The sequence below is a fragment of the Nomascus leucogenys genome, chromosome 16 (genome assembly GCF_006542625.1).
Source record: "Nomascus leucogenys isolate Asia chromosome 16, Asia_NLE_v1, whole genome shotgun sequence".
NCBI classification, from domain to species: Eukaryota; Metazoa; Chordata; class Mammalia; order Primates; family Hylobatidae; genus Nomascus; species Nomascus leucogenys.
The window spans coordinates 92,328,066-92,356,017 of NC_044396.1; the positions used below are offsets into that span (position 1 = coordinate 92,328,066).

General features: G+C 47.6%; 1 protein-coding gene across 6 annotated transcripts in view; it reads right to left on the reverse strand.

The window, feature by feature from the left end:
• TRAPPC9 (trafficking protein particle complex 9) overlaps window positions 1-27,952 on the reverse strand; it is a 724,494-nt gene that overhangs the window by 608,352 nt on the left and 88,190 nt on the right. For all 6 annotated transcript variants that reach the window (XM_030795379.1, XM_030795381.1, XM_030795380.1 and 3 more), the window contains one exon: window positions 18,024-18,167. In XM_030795379.1, coding sequence (XP_030651239.1) covers window positions 18,024-18,167 — 144 coding nt within the window. The remainder of the gene's footprint in view (window positions 1-18,023; window positions 18,168-27,952) is intronic.

The following is a 27,952-nucleotide window of genomic DNA, read 5'->3' on the forward strand; positions in this document are numbered from 1 at the left end:
TCGGCCTGGGCCAGACTGAAATAGCAGTGCACAATGTGCAGGGCCTTCGGTCTCTGACACTATTTCAGCAGAAGATTGTTGCAGATAAACACCTGCTTTAGAAAGATCACTTTATCACATGGGTGGAGGACAGGAAAGAAAGGGCGGATCTGGAAGACAGGGAGGTCCCAGGATGAGCTGCCATATTCTGGACCAGAAGTGGCAGAGTCCAGCCTGAGTAATGGCGTCTTGGCACTCTGTGCAGCAGATGGTGGACGGGCAAACAGAAAGCAGGACTGCACTGCGCTGCTGGGGAGAGGACACCACCTGGAGCCACGTTGTCCCACAGAGGCAAGATCCTTCGTGACGTTGCAGAAGGTCCCTTTGATACCACCCTGGGATGTGCTATTTTGGTTCACCTAAAACTTGGCAAATTAGTATTTTCCTATAACTAGTAAATCCACTAATATATTTGGGATTTTGATGTACTGATAGTTTTTCTTCACCTCACTAATTTACATGTGTGGTTTCTCTACCAAGCATGCATTTTATTAGCAGGTACTTATTATGTTGTACTATATGATATTTATCTCTTCAACATACAACTAAAAGTACATCAAAAGCTTCCCTTCATTTCTGTTGGGGTTTTATTCAATCCTTTCTCTCCATTTCTGAACAAACAAAAGGGATTGCATAAATTGCAATGGAAACAAATTATACCCCTTTACTAACGAACTCCCACTGGGATTCCTTGTAACACAGCAATGCAGATGCATACCTTCTCCCCAGCCCAGGTGAAAAATGAAATTTAGCAAATCGAAGGTCCCAAAGCAACCACATAAGCCATCTGGAGAAAAAAAATGCAAGGGGGAAAAATGCATGTTAGGAATGAAAAATAGGAAATATATATATATATATATATATATATATCCTTATATACCCTTAGCAATACAAAAAAAACCATCATTCATTTTCGGCCAAAGTTCGCATTTTAGCTCTTTATGCTCTGCTATATGAAGCTAAGGGACAAAAACTCAAATGTGAAGTCTGCAGATACTTCACAATGGGAACAAAATACAACATATGACGTCAACATACGACACGTAGGGCTTTCAACCTGAACCCCGTGTATTTTAGCCTGTTAATCTATATAATAGGAAGCTTGCAATCATTATGGCCAAAATCTAGCAAAATTCCAAAATCCAGCAAAAATAATACATTATTGTTTTAATACTATTTTAGAATTTACTGAAATTCAAAAAATATAAAGGACATATATTAAAATATCCAGGATGATAAACATGACCAGAAAAGCACATCACAATTGAAAACTCTCCATAAGTGAAAAGCCAGCATGAGGTAGGAAATGGAGGGGTGGCTCTGGCCCCGTGTGGTCCTGAGCCCAGCACCACGGCCTCGACCCTCACTCTCCAAGGATGACTGCTGGGCTGAAGCCCATGGCGTGCCTACCAGCCTCGGCATTTTTCTTTTCAATAAAAGTGTTTCACTAAATCTTTAACCAAAGTTGATACATTGTTTTGCATTACTTTTCAAACATATAAGTTTACAAGCCATGAGAAATCTCACTGGGCCACGTCATGAATCTGACTTGGGAAATACTGCCACCCACAGAGGCAGGGCCGCAAAAGGACGCAGAATTCCTCTAGGGGTGACAAAGCAGCAAAGGTGACTCTGCGCATTTCACTTCCTAACCAGTCAAATGATGAGTGAGGAGGGGAAAGAAGGGAGGCTGGTTTTCAGAAACAGACCCAGAGAAACACCCAGAGAAGGCCTTGGTTAAAAACACCGCACTAGTAATTTCCACTTGTCAAAGCCTGTGTCTCAGACCTGGCACACACCTCCTGTCCTGGCCTCCCCGGGGTCCCTGTGAAGCACAGACTCCTGAGTCCTGGGCCAGAGATTCTGACTTGATAGGAATGGGGCCCTGGAACTGGCATTGTAAATTCTGAAGATTTTCTTTAAAAATATAAGCATTGTCCCTGAGAACTAAGTCTTACTTGCACAAAATAACCAAATCCACACCAGCTGAGTGTGAAGGGCAGAGGGAGAGAGGAACTAACAGCCGTCTGAGCTTCCCAAGACGAGACAGAGTGGAGGGAATGGTGGAAATGGAACCAGCTTTAATCCCCACACACACCCTGCTGTGGTCTGAACGTCTGTGTCTCCCCAAATTCACATTATACCCTAACTCCCAAGGTGATGGGATTAAGAGACAGGGCCTTTGCGGGGGCGATCAGGGCATGTGAGTAGAGTTCTCGTGATGGGAGGAGTTCCCTTGTAAAGGAGACCCCAGAGAGCTCCCTCGCCCCTTCCAGCTTGTCTCTGAGCTAGGAAGTGGCCCTCACAGGACACAAACCTGCTGGCACTCTGGTCTTGAACTTCCAGCTCCCAGAGCTGTGAGAGGTAAATGTCCCTTATTTATAAGCCACCTAGTCTGCGGTATTTTGTTAAAGCAACCAGTGAAGATGCACCCCAGGAGGTGGGTCTTTCTTGTGCCCCTTTTCCAAATGGGGAAAATGAGGTGGGGAGAAGTTACATGACTTTCCCTTGCTGCACAGGGAGTCAACAGACATTTGCTAAGCCCCTGCCACACAGTGCTCCAGGCCACAGAGACTGCGCAGGATGGCAGCATGCTTGCCCTCAAGGAGCCTCCATCTAGCAAGGAGGGAGACTGATGGTAGCGCCAGGCAGAGAGGGGTGGGTGTTTGGCTCAGAACTGAGGTGCACAGAAATGGCAGCCATGCCACCACCAGGGGGAAGCTGTTCACACAGAAAAAAACAAGTGCAAGGTCCCGGACAAGAGCCGGAAATCAAGTTTGTTTTCTCAGAGACACAGAAACAAGACAAACCTGGCTGGTGCTGAGTGAATGTGCAGAAGACTGGAGAGAGGTGAGCAAGGAGAACTGAGGAGGAAACATCAGGTGGACCTGGGAGGCTTCCAAAAATAACCTGGCTTTCCTTCCACTTCCTGATACGTGTCCTGGGAGCCACCAGGGAGATTTAAGCAGAAAGGTGCTATGGCGTGAAGCCGTGGTCATATCTGGGATGTGCTGAGGCAGTGAAGCCTCCAGGACTTCCTGATGTACTAGACATGGGGCCTGACGGCGGGGAAGCCACGACAGCGTCCAGGTTTCTGCCCAAGCAGCGGGGCGGGCAGGGGCACCCTGTGCCCTGTGCTGAGAGGGAAGCGAAGGCAGGGTGGGCAGGTAGACAGTCAGGCCTGCAGCGCTGCAGAAGGAAGAAGTACAGGCACTGTGAATGCAAAGACCATTCCTGAAGCCCTAGGGCCAGGTGAGATCCCCCGGCAGAACGTGCAAAAGTAGGAGAGCAGGCAGGGTTGAACAGGTCCTCTGTGTGGGTGGTGAAGCCACCAGGAACAGAGACGGGGTGGAGGTGCTGAGGACAGAGCAGGCCAGGGACTGAGGCCCGCAGTGAGTGAGCAGAAGTAGCCAGTGCACCTGCCAATGACCACGACACAAGGAAAGGCAGGAGCCATCAATCCTAATGGTACACCCTCCCAAAGAGCTGGAGTGTTCTGAGGAGGACGGTTTGTAAGTAGCAATGGAAAACGATGCCCATTCCATCTCTAGGTCCTGAGGTCCTGGGGGCAGAGGAGAAAAACCAGCATGCATTCGCGAGAATGGCAGGAAAGGCAGGCCGAGAAAAGGGCTGGTTCTCATCTCCCCGGATTGCTAGGATGGCATTATGAGTGCGACAGTAATTTATTGCCCAGCACTGGGCTACACTTGGATTTCACTTCCCTGTCTCTTCCGACTAAATGCTGGCAACAGGCCCTGGTCACAGTTATGCCAGAAACACTCCCACACATTTCCAAACTTCCCTGCTGAAGAGCCACTGGCTCCATGTGAGAAGGTTAAGGGAACAATCAGGGAGGAAGAGGACGAGGAAATACAGGAGTCGGCTACCAACAGACCTCAAGCTCCTGCAGTCACCACGGAAGGCGTCATGGGAGCAGGGAGGGAGGGGAAACGGGGCTGGGGTGGAGACTCCTGGAGATGGACCACCTGGGGCCTGGGCCACTGACAGAATGGAGAGGCACAGAGATGTGGCCACCGTGGACATCCGGGGAGACCGAGGGGCAGCAGCTGAAGACCCAGGGAAGGCTGGACACAGCCCTGGGGGTGGGGCAGATGCAAGGGGACAACCGAAAGGGGCTTACGGGACTGGAAGAGTGAAGGAAACAAACACATCCTAGTGTTCAAAGCCAGCTCTGCCACTTCCAAATCCATACTCAGACATCCAAGGTAAGATGGCACCAAATAGAAACCGAGCCTTGGACCTAAGGAAGCTGAAACACGTGAAACTGCCTGGAGTGCATCGGCTGGGGAGGGTGAGGGTGTGGAAAGCAGCAGCCAACCTCGGCTTCTCCCAGTTGCTCCATCTCCCCCGCCAGTTTCTCCAGGCCACCCCCAAAGGAACTGCGTGCCCCTCACACTGCTGGGATTGCATACAGTACCCACCTTACGCGAGGTGATCCACAAATACCTGCAGAAAGAAGTAAAGGGAGCTGCTGCTCCTGCGCAGATTCTCCAGCTCCTCCTTGTCCCTCCTTATCCGAACAGTACTCCTAGAACCCATCAAACGCATCCTTTGGAGTCCTGAGGATCTACTAAAATCAAACGCTCAGCTCAAACACCACAGTTTTATACGCAAAAACCAAGATTTTTAAAGGAGTTAGTTATTTTATTTTTTCTTATGCGTTTCACTGTCCAATTCACTCTCATTCAGAAAGCCTCACATAATATCGGATCGATATTTTTCTATCCAAGATGGGGAGAGGGAGGAAGAGAATTATTAGTATCCCTGTCTAACCCATCTAACTAAACCTGTAAGGATGGACTTGCCAAAGAGAAAACAAAACAAAAAGCCGTTTCAGGTGTTAAAATTTCAATCAAATCTCAAATATGCTAGAGAGAGACGCAAAGAAAATGAATGCTTTTTCTTGATGGGGATTTATCTCCTGCTTCCTAAAAGTGAACTTGAGATTCACACCAGAAATTAAAATCTTCACCACTGCGTCCACTCGGCTGAGTTGGAATGACACTTCCCAACCCCTCGCTGCAGAGCTGAGTCAGCACATGGTGTGATGTCTGAGGCAGAGGCATGGGGCAGCATGAGTTCCGGGGCCCAGGACAGGACACACGCCCACATTGGTAGGCTGGGCAGCATCCCACCTGTAGCTCCTCTGCTCCTCCAGCTCTGGGCCAGGCACACATGTTTAGCACAGCCGCAAAGGGCACCAGCCTCTCCTCCAGGAGCCCCCACCATTACAGCGGGAGGCTGGGAAGTGGTGAGAAGCTGATGTGGGCTCCAGGCCAACCCCATGGGGTCCAGCTCAGCCCCACAGTTTCTGGCTTGCCCTTGCTTCCCTCCCTTCACATCCGCCTTCCCTTCCCAGCCACCTGCCTGCCTCAGGCCTTCGGGATCCAGCAGCAGACACCAAAACGATGCTTCACAGGCCTGGGTAGCCAGCTCCCACAGCATGTAGCCCGATCTCCTACAAGAAATCCTATCTATGTGTGCATATTATAGATGTGTGCACTGACAAAGACTCTCTCCTTCAGCCTGCCTAACCCAGTTTCAGCAAGAATCCCAGGAAGTCACCCTGGGCCTCCCTGTTAGGCAAGTTTAGCAAGAATCCCCTAAACTTAATGTCTCTCCTCTTAGTAATTTTCCATCCACTGACCCCCTCACTCTGCTCATTGGCTATAAAGCGCCACTTGGCCTTGTTGTATTCAGAGCTGAGTTCAATCTCTCCTCTGTTGCAATAGAGTTGACTCCTACTGTAGTAGTCTGAAATAAAATCCTCCTTACCATTTTAACAAGTGTCAGAATAATTTCTCTTTAATGGTGTACATGTATGTCTCTACAACTGTGATGAACAGTGATTTTTATAGCTGTCTCATAATTTTCCAGGTGGTACTTCTTCCTTTTCCGTAAGTCCTCTGGTCAAAGGCTGTTCTGAAATTGTTCCAGGTTCAATGTTCAATGGGTGTCTTTTCCTTCAAAGAAACATAAACATGTATCATCACCCCACCACTGGGGGCCAGGAGCACTGGGCTAAGAAGAATTTGCCATCGGCAACTCCAGCAGCTCTAAGAAGGGCATTCACTCACACGACAACTGAACAAAAATGTCGGTCAAAGGTGTCATGGCAAGTGTTTCCCCCTTTCTGGGGCGCTGGGAGGCCGGGGTCCTGCTGTTCTGCCACTCACGGCTGACTGGATAACTAGGTGACTGTGGGCAGACCACTTCATTCACATCACAAAGCACAATGGCAGGACACCATCTGCCCCATCAAACCCCAGCTAAGTTTCAGTGATAGTCAAATGAGCAGAAGGGAGGAAGCAATGAGAAGACTGGAAAAGAACTTCACATGAAAGAGATACAACAAACAAACCTGCAGAAACAATCCAACCCTGCAAGTCACCAAGAAAACGCAAATCAGAAGAGTAAGGCACTGTTCTGCACACTGAATTAGCAGCCCTGCTGCTGGCCGCCTCCAGCAGTGTCTCAACAGCAATCACAACGCTCAAAAAGGCTGACCCGGGAAGCCCCCTCCTGATGAAAACTCTCTCCTGCTAAAAAACAAAGCCAAAGACCTAAAGATGTTCACCACAGTGTTATCAACAGTACCAAAAACAACCTGAAAAGCAAGCAAGAAAGGGAAGAAAAAAAAGCGTGTATTATTAATGCATTCAACTGTAGGTGACTGCCAACGTGTGCCTCTAGCTAGCTGTAGGGTGCGGGGCTTCCTTTGGAGGGGATAAAAATGTTCGAAAACTGACTGTGGTGATAGGTGCACGTATCTGTGAACATGCCAAAAAGCTAAAGTGTACATTTTAAGTGGCATCTAAAGGCATAGGGCTGAGGGGAATCACCAGACACTGGGAGCAAAGAGACAAGCGGACGCAGAACCAAGCCCTGACGCAAGTGCCCAGCACACAGGAATCAGAAGTGGGGAAGCTCCAGGATAAGCTGGGAAAAGGAAGAAAGCGCCGTGTAGAGGAAGCACTGGACTGAGAGGACACTGTTGACAGAGCGAAAAAGAGGACAGGAAATGACTCCTGCTTGGAAACTGGTGACCTTGGCAAGGGAGAGGAGAGGAACGTCCGGCAGAGGGGGCCGAAGGGGGGCGCGCGAGGGAAGGGCAAGCAGGGGGGCTGAAGACGGCGCGCGAGGGAAGGGCACACAGGGGGGCCGATGGGAGCACAGAAGGAAGGGCACACCAGGGGCGATGGGGCGCACGAAGGAAGGGCACACCAGGGGCCGAAGGAGGCGGGCAAGGGAAGGGCACACAGGGGGGCCGAAGGGGGCACGCGAGGGAAGGGCACACGGGGGGCCGAAGGGGGCGCGCGAGGGAAGGGCACACAGCGGGGCTGAAGAGGGCGCGAGAGGGAAGGGCACACAGTGGGGCTGAAGAGGGTGCGCGAGGGAAGGCAGACGACCCTGGCAGAGGTTCTGCTTCAGAGCGTTAGGTTGCTTGGCTTGGCTGGGCTGAGCTGAGCTGCACATTGTGGTAATTACGGCACGTTTGCACACAGGGAAGCCAGTGGGGTGGGAGAAAGGTAGGCGGCAGTAGGGGGCGGGGAACACGGAGAGGGTAGGAGGGCATAAGCGCTTGTGCCATGGGCTTTGCGGCCCTTCCGCAACATTCCAATAGACACCAGGCCTGGTGAAGTCAACATCCGCCCCCTTCCAGCGGTGCCCCTTAAAGCATTGCACTGCCAAGAATAGGGGCCGGAACTGGGGAAGGTGAAGAAGACCTGATGAGGGTAACGGGCTGCCACCACGTCCAGGTAGCCCGGCAATGGCAACACAGGGTGTCAGGCTGCGGAAGCCACCTCTGCCCAGCAATGCCTCTCTCACTCAGCTACACAGTCAGCAGATGATTTCCATCCTCTAAGTAAGTAACCAAGCCTCGCTCCGATTAGGTAATCCTTCCCTTAACTCCCTTTTCTAAAAATGTCTTTACAGTCATCTAACATAACTGGTTCCCTCTGCCACAAAGTCAAGGAGCACCTTTTGAGGGAACAGTGGGATCTGCGGCAGCCTTGGTTAGGAAGACGCGCCTTTCCAGCAAACATGCCCGCTAAGGTTTAGAAGCAGAGATGCTGAATTCTGCTCTGAAAATAACATTTTCTGAAGCAACAAACTTTGCTTTCTTTCAAAATAATTGCAGTGATTATTTTTGGTCTCCTGTATTCAGCAATGTCTGCTGCCACTTCCACCCTCCATCAAGGTGACTTTGATAGAGATAAGCAGCCCATGACAAGATGAGCGACCTGCAAGGTGCAATCATCAGTGGCCACCCCAGGCAAGTCCCATTAGCAAACCAGATGGAGAAGTGACATTTAGACTTCTCCTAAACGGCCATCGCAATGTGACAGGGACAGTGACAAAGCGGTGTGCAGGTAAATATCAAAGGGAGGTTGTCCATCCACTTAACGGTATTTCTTCACACCTACTGTGTTCCAGGCCATCCCAGGACAAGGCAGATGGGGTCTGCCAGCCTCTCACATTAAGACTGGGAAACACAAAGCGGCGGGTATGACGCAGAGGAGCTGGGGGTCAGGGTGGTCTCCTAGAGAAGACGGCACTGAAGGTGAGACCTCATGGAGAAGTACACCATTCAAGATTGCCCAGGAACAGGCATGTGGGGCTCTGGGGTGGAAAAGGCTTGGCACGTAAGCATTAATTAAGGAAGCCAAAGGAACTGGAACCGGAAGCGGACGAGAAAGGACAAGATGGGAGAGAGGGCAGGGCCGGGGGCAGAACCTGCAGGCCACAGTGAGTCCTGGGTTTTATTACAGGAGCAACAAAACAGGATCTGATTTGCAATTTAAACAGTAACTGTGAGGGGTGTCCAGAGAATGAAGCAATGGGAGGCTGGAGTGGAGCCAGGGAGAGGGGCAGGAGGCTCCAGAGAGGAGATGATGGCAAATTAAACAGAACGAAGCCAGTCAGGGTGAGAAAGTGGAAGCAGGCTGGCTGGGCCTCTCAACAAATCCAAGGTGCAGAGAGGAGAGGATGGCAGAAAAGGTGATTCCAGGGCTGGGCCGGAACAACCGCGTGAGTAGTCAGGTAAAGGATGAGGAAGGAGAAGCGACAACGGATGACACAGGCCCACGCTGGTGGCTGACTGTGCTGCCATTCTCGCCGCACCCCTCCAACCCCCACGCTGCCTGCCCCTAGAGACAAAGATGGCCAAATCCATTCGGCCCTTCCTAGCCATGGCACTTCGCCCATGGATTCAACCAACCAAGGATTGAAAATATTTGGGGAAAAAAAGTTGCATCTGTGCTGAACGTGTATAGTTTTTTTTTTTCTTTCCCTAAACAATGCAGTAGAATAATGATTTATGTAGGTAGCATTTACTTTGTATGAAGTGTTACAAGTAATCTAGAGATGGCTTAAACCATATAGGAGGCTGGGTGCGGTGGCTCACGCCTGTAATTCCAGCACTCTGGGAGGCTGAGGCAGGAGGACTGCTTCAGTCCAGGGGGATGAGACCAGCCTGAGCAACATGGCGAGACCTCATCTCTGCTAAAAATACAAATAAATAAACAAACTATGCGGGAGGGTGTGTGTAAGTTACATGCAAATACTATGCCATTTTATATCAGGGACTTGAGTATCCCTAGGTTTTGGTATCCAAGAGAGAGCCTGGAGCCAATGCCCCCTGCCAATACTCAGGGGTGACTGTGCTTTGCATCACGCTTACAGTGGGCTGGCATGACCACATGATCCGGTTCTAGCCAATGAGACAGAGAGGTCTGCTAGAGACTCTTAAAAACTTTTGTAACAGCTTTATTGAGATATAATTCGCGTAGCAGTTGGCCCATTAAAGGGTGCAATTCAGTGGTTTTGAGGATGTCACACAGTTGTGCAACAATCACCACAATGTACTATTGGAATATCTTCACCGCCTCAACCCCGTACCCTTTAGCCATCGCCCCCACCAAGTCCCCCATTCCCCCAGTCCTAAGAAAGACTAATCCATTCTGTCCCTATAGTCTATTTTGGTAATTTTGAATAATTGGGATCATACAACGTGTGTGTGGAATTCAGAGCCTGGCTTCCTTCACTTGGCATTACATTTTAAAGGATCATCCACGCCACGGCAGGGATGAGTAGTTCACTTGTGGTGTGGCTGCACAACCCTGTGAGTATTCTCATATACTTTAGATGGATAAATTGTATGGCATATGAGCTAGCTCTCAAAAAAGTCTTTTATTTTAGTAAGACTTTCAGTTTCTTGTAGGCAAAGCATGGCAGCAGCTATGAGGAGACAGGCACTGCATAGCAACAGTTGTTTTGGAAGTTTAAGATGCTTAAACAACCTCAAGGTCTAACAGTAAGTCAGATTCGTGTTGGATACTATGAGACCTGGGATTCTGCGCTACTTCCACTGAACGAGGAACTGGCAGCCTAATCTTGATCTACACTTTCAGTGGCGAGGTGGAGAGGCCACCCTCCCAACACCTTAGGACTGGGCTGAACATTAAACGCAGTGGAAACAGCATGCACTGAATCCCCGGTTACACAGGCCGCCGTTCCCTGCCTGGAAGAACACCTCTCGGCGGCACCATCCTTTCCTTCCCCTTGCTCCTCTTCCTCTGTTTCCACCTCCCACTCACCCCTTCCCCAGGCCAGTCAGAGCAGTGCTATGGTTACTTACAATATTATAACAGCAGCACATCTTGGAAAAGAGTCACATCCACATCTGACAGCCCTTTAGGGTGATTCTGCTGTTCCCTATTTCTCTCTCAGAGTCTTCTCAAGGTAACCTTGAGCAAAAGAACCACTAACGTCTGATCCAGGTCCCCCAGAAGGAAAACAGTGCCATCTTATGATATTTACTAAGCACTTCTTGGCAGCAGACATTGTTAGGCACTTCAGGTGTGTCACCTCCAATCCTTAGAACAATCCCACAAGGCAGATGCAAAAACCAAGGCACAGAGAGGGTTTTCGAGAAAACACCATCTACCCAGAGGCCTCCAGAAAGACACTGGACTACAGTAGAACAGGCAAACCAAAAGCCTTCAGATCCCAACAAGACCAAGCCCAGGAAACCATATGCAATGCAAACCATCTATACTCTAGCATGAGAACATCACACTCCCTGCCATCCTAACCTGGTAAAGTCATTCCAACAGCAGAAATGCTGTGAAATAAGGCACATCCTTAACACGGGTTCATTCGCTGGCCCCCTCCCATCTCATGGGACACCCCCCCCTTCCGTCACTCCTCAGTCTTTTCACAGTCGCATTAATATGACATATTTATAGTATGCATTTTTTTCTTTTTTTCCCCTTTCTTTTCGGAGGTATTGATATAGTATGCATTTTTTTAACCACACTTCACTCACAGTAGCAGAGCCAACATATGGTTGAACCTTACTCGATCACCTGGGGCTTTTGATCTCAGTCCCTGAAACAGTTGACCTAGCTAATTTTTCCCCTTGTTCCCTTTTTTAGCTATTTGATGTGAAAGCCACGAGTCTTTCTTTTTTATTTTCCACAGGAATTGGTGTCAGTAACTATAAACTCATCCTGGAACAGCCAGTGCAAGGATGAACATCAGGCAGTGGGCCAGACTTGGTCCATAGGCCACGGTTTGCCAAACTCTGCTCAAAAGCCTGATCAAAGGCCACAGCAAGATCTTTAAAATTGCCAATTAGAAGAAATATCCATTTGTTACCATAGCAGAAGGTGGGTTTAAAGAGACAGAAGACATCATTCATTCAGCTGGCATTGAAGGACCTGTAAGGTACCAGGTGCTGCTCCAGATACGCATGACAGTTCGTGTCTCTGAGGAGCTTAGAGGCTTGCTGGGTGGGGAAACAGACCAACACCTCCACAGCCCAGCATGCTGGAGGCTCTGACAGCGGCAGGCACAGGGCACGGGGAGCTCCCAGAGGGGGCACTGCAGTCATGGCAGGGATGAATTCCTGGACAATGTGACAGTAATGGAAACAGCATGTACAAAGGCAGCAGAATAGCAATGCTGTTGTATTTGGAGAACTGTCAACAATTTAGTATGGCCAAATACAGAGTGAATGTGAGAGCGGGAAAAGATGAGTCTGGAAATTACAAATATGTGCCATTCTACCCCTTTCACAAAGGAAGGAATCCCTCTGCCCTTTTAAGAGACTCCCGTGCAGTTCACAGGACCAGGTTTGCATGCGCAACCCATGAGCCTTCAGAGGATGACAGCTCCATTAATCTACTGCTGGAATGCCATGGAAGCTCTGTGCCCACACACACGGGAAGCCTCAACAAAGATGGCCCTGTACCCACGATCAGAAAAGCAACACAGTCACGGTTCCTAAGAAGATTCCACAAATCATCAGGGTAGTACTTCATCTTGTAAAAAATGACCAAAGTTTTGGAGAACTCAGAACCTTTCCATGTAAATACTTACCCTAATAACGTATCTTGTAGGTTAAATCTTTTGCACATACTGGAGGGTACACATGGAGCAGAAGTCCCCAGATGATGCTATCTTCAACTGCACGTCACCAGTCCAGCTTCACAAAGGACAAGAAGGCTAGAAAGACCCTCCTCAACCCTGGGGTCCCGTTTTTCCATTCCTGGCTGCTCTTCTATTCCATACTTTATTTCAATGCAGCAAAATTTAGAAATGTTAGTTATCAAGTCTGTGAATGGCACCATGAGCTCTTCAGAAAAAAAGGCCATCCAATAAATTATAGTATCTATCATTAAAAATAACAAACTGCCACCTAGCCCTGCACAGCCCAGCTGTCCAAACGAGAAAATGGAGGCTGGGGAGGATGTAATTATTGATCGGAGGTTACAGTAATTAGAGAATGAGGTGAGTGGAAAGAACCTCTCAGACCTCCTGACTTTTGTCCTTTTCTCAGATGACTCCAATTAACCAAATATCATTATATAAAGGTCTTTCAAGAGACTGTTATTTGCTCAACAGTATCAAGTGTCCCAAGTTCTTCTCCTTTTAAACTAAGTGTCTTTAAATCACTAATTAATATGACTTTAAATAACCATAAGACACTATCAGCATTACATGGATAAACAAATTTTCCTGTCACCTAAAAACATACAGCCAGGACCCCATCAATCACAGTGTGCGTCCCCTTCCCAGGACAAGGGGCACCTGACACCTCTAGAGGGTTATGCTGCCTTTTCATCAAAAATCAAATGCAATTTATATCTAATGGAAACACAGCCCATATGGAAGCATAGTGATTTCGTTCTCTGTTTTCTCACTGGGAACCAACAATCCACCAAAAGAAAGCAGACCTTAGAAGTACATCATGATCACAGCTCCTCCTCTCTTTTCCCATCAACCGCCTGATCTGAAATCTAGCTGAGTCTGGTTGCAGCTTTGTCAGTCATCCAAACTGAGATGATGAATCTCTCCTAACTCACTCTACAAATACCATGGAGAAAACTTCCTACCATGACTAATTCAAACTCAGATTTTAAACATATATTCTCCTCCAGTATTTTTGGTAGATCTTAAAAAGAGAAAAAGAAAAAAAAAAAAAGAAACTGTCTTCAGGATTCCAGCGTGGAGAAGATACACCGAAGAGAGATCACAGCATGGGGGGGAATTAACTAAGGGCTCTGGCTGTAAAAGCAATGGCCAGTCATGACCACGTGAGGGAGACAGGCAGTCTAATGGGCGAGCCACATCCAACTTGAAGCCTCCGTCCTCACTTAGGGCTGGTAAAGACCATAGGCTACGGTTAAACATGTCGTTTCAATAAGAGTTCACATTTACGTATTTTACACACATATATTAAAAGAGCCTCCAATGCGACCTGTTATAAAATGTCTAGTTACACAAAAATATAGCATACGGATCACCCTTTTTGAAAGATCACATGAGGAAAAGGTACGACAATCACATGATAGGCTTAGAAGTGAACAAAGCTTAAAAATATAAACAGGATAAGAAAAAAGGGTGGGGAAGGCAGAGGTTAAGGCATCGAGAACCCTCGCTGTATTTTCCTGTAGAGGTTTTCTTTGCCACCTGGAAAAGAATGCTGACTCTGAGTTCTGGACAGGAGGGGCAGGGGAGATAGGCAGGCACACACCCACCACCACTCCCAGGCACGGGGATGCTCATCAACAATACATGAATGCTATTAACAAAAAAAGAAACACAGCAACAGAGCAATTAACAGACAGCCCTATGTGCTCATCCACTCTCTGTTCTTCCCGGCGGCCATTTCATGGACACACGTGCAAACATCAACCTCTGAGCACGTGGGGCTGGGAAACGCAATCTACTTCTCAGTGCTGTCATCAAAATAAGACAAGGCCTCACATGTCTAGAGTGGAGACGGTCGGCTCATCAGCCTGACACAGAAGAGTGGAATGGGTCACTCCAATTATTTATCCTGCATACATGCTCAGTCATCTCACCATGTCCCATGGAAACCGCAGGGCACCCAGAGGGGAAGATATGGCCCATGCCCTTGAGAAATACAAACTCCAACAGAAAAACAGGATGCAGCATACGTATACACATACATACAGTGTACAAACACATATGTGTTCATTGTAAAAAGAATGTGCTTTTTTTTTTTTTTGAGCTGGAGTCTCACCCAGGCTGGGGTGCAGTGGCATGATCTCGGTTCACTGCAACCTCCACCTCGTGGGTGCAAGCGATTCTCCTGCCTCAGCCTCCCAAGTAGCTGGGATTACAGGCATGCGCCACCTTGCCCCGGTTAATTTTTGTATTTTTAGTAGAGATGGGGTTTCACCATGTTGGCCAGGCTAGTGTCGAACTCCTGACCTCAGGTGATCTGCCCGTCTCACCCTCCCAAAGTGCTGGGATTACAGGAGTGAGCCACCATGCCTGGCCAAGAATGTGCTTTTGAAAAATGTCTGAGGACCCAAGTCATAATCAACCTTCCCATAAGCAATCACGATGAAGGCAAGGGCTGTGACAACATCACTCACACCTCAGCAGCCATGCGCTTGGCATCTAGTCTTTGCCGGGTCCAGCTCCAGGTAGACAGCAGGCAGAATGAGGTCTTCTCCCATGGAGGGAGACAAGCATGGACCAACTAAATACGCAACTGATGACCGGTTAAGTGCAGGAAGGAAGAGAGCAGAGGCCCAGAGTCCCTGGTCTAGCTAGGGACTTGTGAAGGCTTTCAACAGGAGGCCAGGCCCAAGAGGAGTCACATGGGGAAGGGGCAGGGTGTGGGGACGGGGAGGTGTACCAGCCCTGCTATGGGAAGGAAGGTGTGTGCTGAAGAAGTTCAAGATGCAGCAGACACAGCAGGCGAAGAAGTGACACTGTCGGCTTAGGCGAAGGGCTCAGGGCCATGTCACCACAACTCACCAACCGTGGGGACTGTGCTTATTGAGGTGAGGTGTGTGGGGACACTGCCACCAGGAGAGAATAAAGTCCTGGCTACAGAGGCAGAGGGACATGCCATGGGTCAGGGATGGCAGCCGAGATTCTAAGCCTCTGCATAAACAGAGTCCAGGCACTGCCTCCTTAGAGTTGCTGGATCACGGGGAGGCTCAGGAAATCCCAGGGGAGTGGGGGAGGTGGGCAGCACTCCCAGGGGCTGGGGAGAGCAAACGTTCACTAGAGCAGGTAACACCGGACCACTGCCCAAGCCGCCACTGAGCCACAGCCTCCCCAGCAGGAGACACGGGTGGCTCTAGGAGCTCTGCCTTGACCTGCTGCTCCCTCCCGTCACCGAAACGCCAGAGTGCAAATGGGCCATGGAGCCAGCTTCCACAGTGGCCCTGCTGGCCACCTGCTCACTCTGCAGGCACAACCAAGAAAAGCGCAGCTCAAATGCAGCCCCAAAAGCAACGGCAACACAATACACGCAGAAAAGGAGCTGCACGGCTGTTGCAGGGGCCCCGGTCAGAGCAGAGATTCACTTGGGTCACCAGAAGTCCTCAATAGAAAACAACAGCTACTCCATAGGAGGATGCAAACGGCCACAATAAGTTGTGTGTGCCTTCAGAACCTTGGCAATAAAGAACCACAGGGGTTCACGAAAGGAGAATTCCTTTCTCTTAGAGATGGCCATGGAAATCACTATAGAGAAACCAATGTTTCCTTTAAAGAATGCTAGCGTTTCAACAGGTGCAGCGAGAAGATGGGCTTTATGAGGACTGCTTAATGTATACTGGGCTTCTTTCTTTTTTTTTTTTGAGACAGAATTTCACTCTTGTCGCCCAGGCTGGAGTGCAATGGCGCAACACTGGCTCATTGCAAGCTCCACTCCTGGGTTCAAGTTATTCTCCTGCCTCAGCCTCCTGAGTAGCTGGGATTACAGGGGCCTGCCACCACGCCTGGCTAATTTTTTGTATTTTTAGTAGATACGGGGTTTCACCACGTTGGCCGGGCTGGTCTCGATTTCCTGACCTCAGGTGATCCGCCCGCCTGGGCCTCCCAAAGAGATCGGATTACAGGAATGAGCTACCACACCCGGCCAGAATTAGTGCATTTAAACCTCACAGCCACCCTCAGAGATGCACACCCCACGTTACCCTGGAGCCAGAGCCTGCTCAAAGACAGACAGAGAACAGCCAGGGGAAGGCAGTGGGTGGAGGGCTGGGGAGAAAGATGTACTGCTTTTAGAAATGTGAAAACAGAGAAGCACGAAATTTGGGAGGTGCCAGGACAGGAGACTGAGGGAGTGGGGTCGCCGCCTGGACAGCAGCAGTGACGGCGCAGCACTGCAAGGGGCAGTAATAGGCCGCCCAGACAGCCTGCAGGGAGGAGAGGCCCGTTCCCCTGGGGAGAGTGCTGCCTCCCCAGAAGCTGTCCTTGACGGGAGTGAGCCCTTCATCAAGACCCTACCCTTTCCTGGGAGCGGTGAGCACCCAGGGCCTGGCACGGGGACAGGAAGCCCCAGCCCTCCTATCGCCAGAGACCTCTCCGACAGCTTCCCAGCTGCACAGGCCCTGCTGGGTCAGCAGAAGCCTTGTCTCCTTGCTGAAGAGAACCACATCACCCAGGGTAGCCTGCATCCAACTGCTGGTCAGTGAGGGAGGAGAAAGGCCCGGCCCCCTCAGAACAACATAGGACACGTCTGCAGGCCACAGCAGTGCAGGGCTCCCCATGTGGCTGAGGCCTGTGACCGTATAGCACTGAGGCCCAGCTTCTCCCACTGTCCAGTCTCGCCTCCATCTCTTTCCTTCCACGGGGCTGATCCCGTGAGTACCTCCCAATACACTGCACACATCAGTCTCCCCAGCAGACAGCACTTCCCTAAGAACCCAGCTGGCACCACACACTGGGCCAGGGCCAGGGGTACGTGGAGGAAGGCAGGTTTGGGGCGGCTGAGCCCCAAGCACGTAGGGAAGCAGGTCATGACTGAAACTCAAAAAGCAGATAGCACCGAGGAGCAGCGTAAGAAGAGAAGATGAAGGCCGAGAAAGGAGCCTGGGAAAAAGGCAACCTTGAAACAGGGGCAGAGACACCGTGTGGCCCCATGACAGCCAACACACGCAAACCTCATCTTTGGTTCTGGAAGGGGAGATGGAGTTACCCAGTGACTCGAAGGGGCACGAGGGGCCCTGGGTTCTGTTCATGCCCGTCTCTGATCTGGGTGTTGATTACAGCGGTGGCCACTTGGTGAGAATTCACTGAGCCACATTCCTATGAGTCGTGCATTCCTCTATGTAAATGTTATGCTTTGACATTTATGTTTTATAAAAGGCAGGCGAAGGAAATGGGAGGCAACACAGGAGGCTGAAAAGAAGCCTGAGAGGCAGAGGGAAAAGCCGTGGAGTGTGGCGGCCAAGGAGCAGGAGGAGATGGCGTGAAGGCGGGAGGAGGTGGCACAGGTGTCCCAGAGAAGTGAGTGTGGAAGGAGGGAGCCAAGGCATGGGGCAGGGACTTTGTCACCAACGAGGAGCTGGGCAGCATCTTCCACCCGCTGAAACCCAAGCCCAGGGTTTACATGAACCAGCATCTAAAGTGCTCTCATTCACAGTTCCTTGAAAAAAAAATCGTGGTTTGAGCTCACTCACCCTGATCCGACAAGAAGTCCAGCATGGTCTGTAGAAGGAAGGACAGGTGTCTGACAGAGAGGGCAGGGTTCCCCATCCTTCGGGAGGCGTAGACCAATTCATGGAGCAAACGCATCTGGACCGCAGCCCAGCCTCTGTGCGTGCCTGCGATGGAAGTTACAAAACATCACAAAAGTGCTTGGAGAGGGTGCAGGAAATACAGTTAATCTAAGTTGTAAAACTTGGCAATTTGAAGACAAATGCCTCAACCATCAAACTCCAAGAGCAACAAAAAATATTTCCTCTGCTTTTAATGACCCTGGAAAAGGACTTTAAAGTTGGCATGGTTTTCATACAGCAAAAACAGGCATTATACTAGAGCTTCTCTCTTCTGCAAAGACATGATTTGATTTCAAAAATAGCCTGCTTCGAAATAATAAGCTTAGAACAAAAGATGGATTTCATATATGAGTTAGAGACATACTTTTTCTCTAAGAAAATACTCATATTTGAAGAGCCTTCATTATCAACAACCAAGAACATTAAATGAAAAATATTTCTCTAAAATATAAGAAAAATGAAGAAAAGTAGATAGCTAAATTAGAAAAAAAAAAGTTAAATTCTACAGCTGCTCACTCCAAAACAGTTTAGCATCTTTGAATTAAAGACGGAGAAATCTGGATGCAAAGACAGTTAAAAAGTTTCTCTTTTTTAAAGAGAAGGGGTCTTTCTCTGTCATCTAGGCTGGAGTGTGGTGGTGCAATCACAGCTTACTGCAGCTGGACCTCCTGGGCTCAAGCAATCAATCCTCCCATTTCAGCCTCCTGCGTAGCTGGGACTACAGGTACACACTGCCATGCCCAGCTAATTTTTTTTTTCCTGTAGAGACAGGCTCTCCCCATGTTGCCCAGGCTGGTCTTGAACTCCTGGCCTACAGCGATCCTCCCACCTTGGCCTCCCAAAGTGCTGGGATTACAGGTATGAGCCATTGCTCCCAGCCAATCTGTGTTAACACACACCCTGTCAATGGCTCTGATAACCAACCACACAGACTGGCTAATCACTGCTCCAGCTGATCCAAAACTTAGACCATGAAAAAACACATAAAGGCGCATTCAAACTCCGACAAAACTGCCACGCACTGAAAGTCCATAATAGCTCACGACAGTCAGTTGGTTAACAAGTGTTTACCGAGAACACAATACTGTGCGGGGCAGGTTCTCGTGCCATTGACACTCTTGTGGGAAGAGTCAGGCCTCAGCCCTGGGAAACAGCATGCTGGTGGATGCTGGGATGAACACAAACAGTAATAATGAGGGCTGATGGGGCTGAGAGACACTGCGTCAGCCAGGGCAGGTGGGCAAGGAGGTGACCTCTGGGGTGAACCCTTGATGAGAAAGGGGCCACGCCAAACTGTAAAACGGAGACAGCAGTCGGAGTACAAGTTAAAGTTGTGAGGCTTAAGTGCAATAACCCATTTAAAGCACTTCAGCAGTTTATTTATCATAAGTTCTCAATAAATGCTAGTTGCTATTAATATTATTATTCAATGAATATAATGTGGTTAACACACAGGTCAACCTTTGACTCTAGCTGTGACATGATTAATGATCCAACCTGTTCCACTGTTTCACTAAGAATGAGTCCTCCATTTTTTTAAATCCCTATTGAGGTTCTTTATTAAGTAAAATTACCTGCTTGTGTGTCAAAATCCCCCATTCAGGTATGACTTCCTGTACCTGAAGACCGTGTGTTACTTACTATTGTATCCCCAGGACAGGGCCTGACATGAGACTGGGCGCTCAGCTGAGGCTGACTGGCGAGCAAACAGAACAAGAAGGGATGCCTCCTCCCCAGCGCAAATAGCAGGGGCCCTTCCTTCTATCCTAACCTTTCTCTGTTTGCCCACTGATATTTGAAGGCATTGCTCCAAGGGTTCCGCCGCTCACAGCCCTTCCTGACCTCTTCCCTCAGCACCCTGCCCTGCACAGCTGACCAGTCCCTCTTCTGTATTTCCACTGTATTTTGCACAAATTTCAGCCCATAGGAGTTATCTGGCAGGTACCATAAGGCACCTGTAATCTCATGTCTTTGTTTCTCTCATCAATCCTTAATTTCCTTGGGAGGCAGGTTTGTGTCTTATCCATTCAAGCGTCCTTAATGCCTGGCAGGGTGCCTGATAACAAAGTTGGTACTTAACACGCACGTGGATCAAGACGCAAGGCTGGTGAAAGGAAACCCTCCCATGTTGTGCACGTGCATACAGCTATGAAGGAGTACAGTGATGTGGTTTCTGGGATCTGCTTTAAAAACTTCAACAAAAAAATGAATAAAGTAAAAATAAAGCCAATGTGGTCAAATCTTGATAATGATTTAATCTGGGCAATGGACTCAATATTCTATTCTATCCTCTCTAATTTGTATATATTTAAAGTATTTCTTCATAACTTCTCATTGAAATCCTTGGAGCTGACCATACACACGCTTAAAAAAATAAAAAATAAAAAATAAACAACTACTTTATATCTTAGTAGTTTATCTTCCCGACATCTTTTGGAATATAAAATGGTAGTACTTCTCATACAACTGCAGGAAAGGAGAGAAAGACGAGTCCCTGCAATATTCCACATTGTCAAAAGAAGCCAAGGCCAAATGCCAAAATGAAGAAGAGATTTTTTTAAAGATTATGAAGCTGAAATCAATGTCATGACTAACGTAGCCATGAATTCAGAAAGACCCAATTTAACTAATCTCAGCACTACCATATCTAGAAGGTTTTCTCACATAAGAATTGGGCAAATATCACTTTGCTGATTCTTTTAAAAATAGATAATGATCCAGTTTCTACCACGGGTGATTATGAGTAAGACCGAGTACAAATTTTCTTAACAGTAAATAGTGTACAAGTCATAATTTCTGTGTGGCTCAAAGTGCTCTCCCTATAAAATGTGAATTATTTTTCTGAAGACAGATTTGTAGCATATGACCCAGTGATAAAATTTTCAATACTCTTGTAATCAAAAAGTTCACCAATTTGGAGGTTTATTTTATATATGAACTATTGCCTTTTAGCAAATCCATCTGCCTTAGCAGCCTCTTTCTTTCATAAGAGTTCCTGGGCAAAATTTAATCCCTCGTCCAGGAAAAGGCTTGAGCAAAAGGCATGATCAAAAATCTTCATATACAGCCACACAAGATTTAAATGATACTAAGTGCCCTTAAGCCGGCAAATACACACAGCACACATCAGTGTTCCTTCCTCAACTGTTTATAACCAGCTAGTGCAAATGTTCATTTCAAGAAAAAGAATATACATTTTGGGACCTGAGAGTACAGACAATTTGCCTTTTATTTACAGGTACAGGGTGTTAGTAGATTTCCATTAAATTCTCTGGGAGATGTTTAAAGCAGTCCAGAGCCACAGTGGAGATGGGGTTTAAAGTGACTTTTGTGTTTTGTTAAACATACAGCCAGCTGACATTTATCATTTTTAATCTCAGCCAGTCACCTTCTTTCTCTAGCCTCTTTCACAAAATAATGGAAAATGTCTCCTCCTGACACAAACGTCTTTTGTTTTTTTTTTTTTTAGATGGAGTGTCACTCTTGTTGCCCAGGCAGGAGTGCAAGGCCATGATCTTGGTTCACTGCAACTTCCGCCTCCCAGGTTCAAGCAATTCTCCTGCCTCAGCCTCCCGAGTAGCTGGGATTACAGGCACGTACCACCATGCCTGGCTAATTTTTGAATTTTTAGTAGAGACGGGGTTTCACCATATTGGCCAGGCTTGTCTCGAACTCCTGACCTCAGGTGACCCACCTGCCTCAGCCTCCCAAAGTGCTGGGATTACAGATGTCAGCCACTGCACCTGGTCCCAAACATGTTTCAAATGTACTTACAAATCATGAGAAGTGTTATAAGGAAGAACAACAGAATTCAATGAAAAGAGAAAAATAACGGCATTCAATGAAAGAGAAAAATAAAACAGTTCCACTTAAGGCTGAAAGGACCACTGAGGACCTCTCTGAAGAAATGGCATCCAGCTGTGACCTGAGGATGACTGGGAGTGAGGCAGAAAGAACAGGGAAGAATGTCCCCGAAGGAGGCAAGAGGCATCAGAAGACCTCAGACTGATGCAGTCTTAAATGTTATAGATAACTGGCCCCAGGACAGGAAAAAAAGAAAATGAAGACCACTCCTAAGATAACTTGCATAGAGCACAGGAGGCTTGCGTTTACCCTGAAACCAGCCTGGAGTTATATTCAAAGGATGCAAAAAAAAAAAAAAAAAAAAGGAACCGAAAAGCAATTTAAATCTTGCCTGAAGTCTCTCAAAAGCACAGCAAATGGGGATTCCATTCACAAGTGCACACAGAAATCTATTAAAATACACTTTCTCATCACTCTACAAGGCAATACTGTGATTGCTTTAAAAACTTTCTTCTTCCTAAACACTACTCCTTCCCCATTAAATTTCTCCAGAATCCAGCCTAAATGAGCTTAGACACCCAACTCTCCCCTGCTGAGACTCTGGGGTCTAATCTCTCCTCCTCCACCAGTAACTCTTAGCATTTTTTTTTTTCAAGATGGAGTCTCGCTCTGTCCCCCAGGCTGGAGTGCAGTGGTGCATTCTCGGCTCACTGAAACCCTTCCACCTCCCAGGTTCAAGCGATTCTCCTGCCTCAGCCTCCTGGGTAGCTAGGATTACAGGCATGCGCCACTACACCTGGCTAATTTGTATTTTTTTAGTACAGACGGGGTTTCGTCGTGTTGGCCAGGCTGGTCTCGAACTCCTGACCTCAAGTGATCCACCCATCTCGACCTCCCAAAGTGCTGGGATTACAGGCATGAGCCACCACACCTGGCCACTCTTAGCCTTTTAAAATGTAAATCCTACAAGTTTTAGGGCTGTCCAGTTATTTTGTCCAAAATTAACTGTGTTGCTAGGGCAGGCCCCTCCCTGACCCTCATCTGCAACCAAAGGCCAGGGAGGGCCTGCCCCAGCAACACGCACTCTTTCTGGGGGAGCCGGGGAGGGACAGGCCTTGCAAACCCCATTCACGCTGGCCTCAGGGGATGCTATGGGAAGCATACTAGACCTGACCAAAGATCTCATTTGACTAACAGCCGCTAACATTTGCTGAGCACTGTCCAAAGCACCTCACAAGGACTCACCAATTCAATCCTTACAACCTCCACCAGTAAACAAGTGTAAACTACTGCCCCACTTACAGATGAGAAAGTGGGCACACAGGACTCAGGGACATGGCCAGCATCGCACAGCTGGTCAGTAATGGCGTCCTGTGCTCTCACCAGCTGTGCGGCCTCAGGAGTAACACTGCGCTCTGCCTGCCCTGGTCCCTCACATGGCACGTGGAACGCGCAGTCTCCACTCACCAGGCTGTAAGAAATGAGGTTATGCATGTGAAACCATTTACCATGAGGCCACGGCTAGCCCTGGCGTGGATTAGAAAGAGATGCCCCATAGGCAAACGCAGCCTGCAGGCACCAGGCTTAGCAAGGCATGCCCAGAAGGTCCCTACGGGAGACAAGAGCACCCCTTCATCTGAATGCACCCAGCTCTGAGCCACAGATGGCTGGCAAGCACGGCCCAGAACCCCGCACAGGCCGCAACTGCACGGCAACCCTGCCCAGCACAGCAGCTGCTCCGGGTATGTCACCTAAAATACCAAGAAACAGCGAAGAAAATGGGAACAATCACCTTTTGTGAACAATCAATTTTTTGTAACATCTAATAAGGACAATTTATTTCAACTTTTATTTTAAGTTCAGGGGTACAAGTGAAGGTTTGTTACACTGGTAAATGTGTGTCGTAGGGGTTTATTGTACAGATTAGTTTGTGACCCAGGTATTAAGCCTAGTACCCATTAGTTATTTTTCCTGATCTTCTCCCTCCTTCTACCCTCCACCCTCCAAAAGGCCCCAGTGTATGTTATTCCCCTCTACGTGGCCATGTGTTCTCATAATTCAGCTCCCACTTATAAGTGAGAACATGTGGTATTTGGTTTTCTGTTCCTGCATTAGTTTGGTATGAATAATTGCCTCCAGCTCCATCCATATCCCTGCAAAGAACATGACCTCATTTTTTATGGCTGCATAATATTCCACGGTGTATATGTAGCACATTTTTTTTATCCAGTCTATCACTGATGGGCATTGAGATTGATTCCATGTCTTTGCTATTGTGAATAATCCTGCAATGAACATACCCATCCATGTGTCTTTATAATAGAATGATTTAAAGAAATATAAATCATTCTATTATAAAATTTTTTAATAAATAAAAATATCCCTAATCTCGAGGCTTACCATAAAACTATAGTACTCAAGACAGTGTGGTAATGGTGAAAGAACAGACAAATAGGTCAATGGAGCAGAAGAGACAGCCCAGAAATAGAACCTCATGAGTATAGTCAACTGTCTTTGACAAAGCAGCAAAGGCAATCAATGGAGCAAAGACAGTCTTTTCAATAAATGGTGCTGAAATAACTGGACATCCACAAGCAAAAAAATAACTCTAGACACAGACCTCACACTCTTCACAAAAAACACTCAAAACAGATCATAAACCCAAATGCAGGATGAGAAAATACAAACCTCCCAGAAGTTAACACAAGAGAAAATCTAGGTGACCTTAGGTATACTAATGACTCTTTAGATATAACACCCAAGGTATAACCCATCAAAGAAAGAATTGATAAGCTAGACTTCATTAAAATCTAAAACTTCTGCTCTGCAAAAGACATATCAAGAGAATGAGAAAACGAGACACAGACTGGGAAAAAATATTTGCAAAAGACACAACTGATAAAGGACTGTCATCCAAATCATATAAAAAAACTCTTAAAGTCAACAGCAAGGAAACAAACAGCCCAATTAAAAAGGGGGCAAAAGATCTGAACAGACATTTCACCAAAGAAGGTATCCAGATGGAAAATAAGCATAAGAAAAATGCTCAACATCATATGTCATCAGGCAATTGCAAAGTAAAGCAGCGAGATACCACTACACACCTATTAGAATGGCCAAAATCTAACACTGACAACCCCAAATGCTGGCAAGGATGTGGAGCAACAGGAACTGTCATTCAATGCTGAAGGGGATGCAAAATGGTTCAGCCACTTTGGAAGACAGTTTGGCGGGTTCTTACAAAAGTAAACATATTTTTACCATATCATCCGGGAACCATGCTCCTTGATATTTACTCAAATGAGCTGAAAACTTATATCCACACAAAAACTTGCACACAAATGTTTATGGCTGCTTTACAAGTGCCAAAACTTGCAAGCAACCAAGTTGTCAACCAAGATTCATTAGGTGAATGTATAAATAACTGTGACATATTCTGATAGTAGAATATTATTCAGCACTATAAAGTAATGAGCTATCAAGCTGAGAAAAGACATGAAGGAAACTTAAATATATATTACTAAGAGAAAGAAGCCAATTTGAAAAGGCTACATACTGTATGATTCCAACTATATGACATTCTGGGAAAGGCAAAACTATGGAGACAGTAAAAGGGTCAGTGGTTGCCAGAAGGTAACAGGAGGGAGGGATGAGGAGACAGAGCACAAAGGATTTTCAGGGCAGGGAAACTTCTGTGTATGATATCATAATGGTGGATACTCATCACTACACATTTGTCAAAACCCACAGAATGTACACCACCAAGAGTGAACCCTAATGTAAACTACGAACTTTGGGTGATGATGATGTGTCAACATAGGTTCATCAATTGCAACAAATGTACCACCCTGGTAGGGGGTGCTGACAGTGGTGAAGTCTGTGTGTCTGCAAGGGCAGGAGGTAAGTGGGTCATCAGCCTCAATTCACACATCCTCATGGTCCATCTAAAGGTGCCAATCATGAAATAAGGGCTGGGGAGACAGGTTCCATCCCATCCCTCCGGGGAACACAGAGGAAAAAGAAATTAGAGAAAGGAAGGGCAGGTGAAAAAAAACTATCATGAACCTCATCTCAGAGCACACCTTATCCATCTTTGTGTATGACCTCGCCAGGTCTCCTCTATTCTGCACCCCGTCATGGTTTTTGGGGTTTCTTTAAACATGGGACTTGACATCTGTCTGTGCTGGATGTGCTGATGATTGGACTCATACTGTTAGTGGAGTTCACTTTGAACCTGGATTTTATCCCTTGCTTTTGTCTTAGCCGTTGGTGATGATACTGAGTGCAAGAGGTCAAGAGCAGAGTTCAGGACCCTCTCCAGCAGGCTCTCCAGCAACTATTCTATTCTGCAGGGACGTCTTGGTTCTTGCTTTATGCTGGACACCATTCACATGTTGAGGGTGAACACACAAAATGCCAAACTCCCTGCCAGATCTCAGCCATCTCACCCGAGCGGACAGCATGACAGGCTTTTATCACTTGCCCAGAGAAGTCAGCAGCGCTCTGCCTGCCCCTGTGGCTCCAGAGGCAGGATATCTTAGGCTCTAAAGACAAAAACCCACAAAAATTGGGGATTTATATGGGGAACTTGATGGGACTTGGGGGATTTTCAACCCTGAACACATCTGCTTCACGTAGGGCCTCAGCTCTTCCTGGCATAGCTTCAGGCCAGACCACAGCAGTCCAGAGCAGAAGTGCCCTCCCCAGACTGCAAAAGCACCCCCAGGTCTAGTTCTCTTCCCTGAAGAGAAATAAGTGGCTAAAGTGCTGCGTATACTCCATCCCAGCCTCCCTTCACTCCCCTTCACTGCCCGCCTGACTCTCCTCCTGCTATATTACTCACTCAGTCCGTGTTTTCTCTTCCAAACCCAGTGCCCTCCTTTTAAACGAGGCAGGAGGATCGCTTCAGCCCAAGAGTTTGAGGCCAGCCTGGGCAACACAGCGAGACCTCATCTCTAAAAAATAAAAATAAATAAATGATTCCAAATATCACAGTGTTCTCAGCCAGGGATTTCGCAAAGTATAGCTGCCATGCCAAATCTGGCCACCATGTACTAATGTTAACACAGTTTCATGGTTTACGTGCTGTCCATGGCTGCTTTCACACCACAACAGCAGGGTCGAGTCATTTCCGCACAGACCGTGTGGCCCATAAAGCCTAAAATATTTACTGTCTGGCCCTTTACAGAGAACATTTGCTGACCCCTGCTCGAAGCTAATCAGAATGCATCCTGAGAATCGGATTTGAGGTTCTATCAAATGTAAGTGTTGCCTTGGGAAGATGGTTGAACAGTAAGAAGTCTGGGGAGTGTGACTTAGGAGTGACTGTCACAGCAACCATAGACATGTAAGTTAGAAGCAGGCTCTGGAAGGACCTGAGAGCTCTGTGCAAACACCAGGAAGCTGTCACATGTGAGAGGCACCTGTTTATTTCCATCGTAGAGGGCAGAAACTGTCTCCTTTGCCATCACATCACTCACCCAACACACTGCATGGCATGGAGGCAGGAGTATAATGAATTACCTGTTGAATCAAGGTACAAAAAAGTCCAGTAGATATGTCTTCAGATATTCTAGCAGGTGAAAGTAAGGAGAAACGTAATTTTTAATTCAACGCTGGGGAGATCCCCAACTATCAGAATTATCCAAAAGTGGAACTGGATTCATCATAAAGCCATGAGCACCTCCAGTCAGCAGAGGCCAGTGAAATGGATGGACATGACCACATAAAAAAGATACTGAAGAGGCCAGGCATGGTGTTTCATGCCTGTAATCCCAGCACTTTGGGAGGCCAAGGTGGGCGGATCACCTGAGGTCAGGAGTTTGAGACCAGCCTGGCCAACATGGTGAAACCTCGTCTCTACTAAAAATACAAAAATTAGCTAGGCGTGGTGGCACGTGCCTGTAATCCCAGCTTCTCAGGATGCTGAGGCAGGAGAATCACTTGAACCCAGGAGGTGGAGGCTGCAGTGAGCCAAGATCGTGCCATTGCACTCTAGCCTGGGCAACAAGAGTGAAACTCTGTCT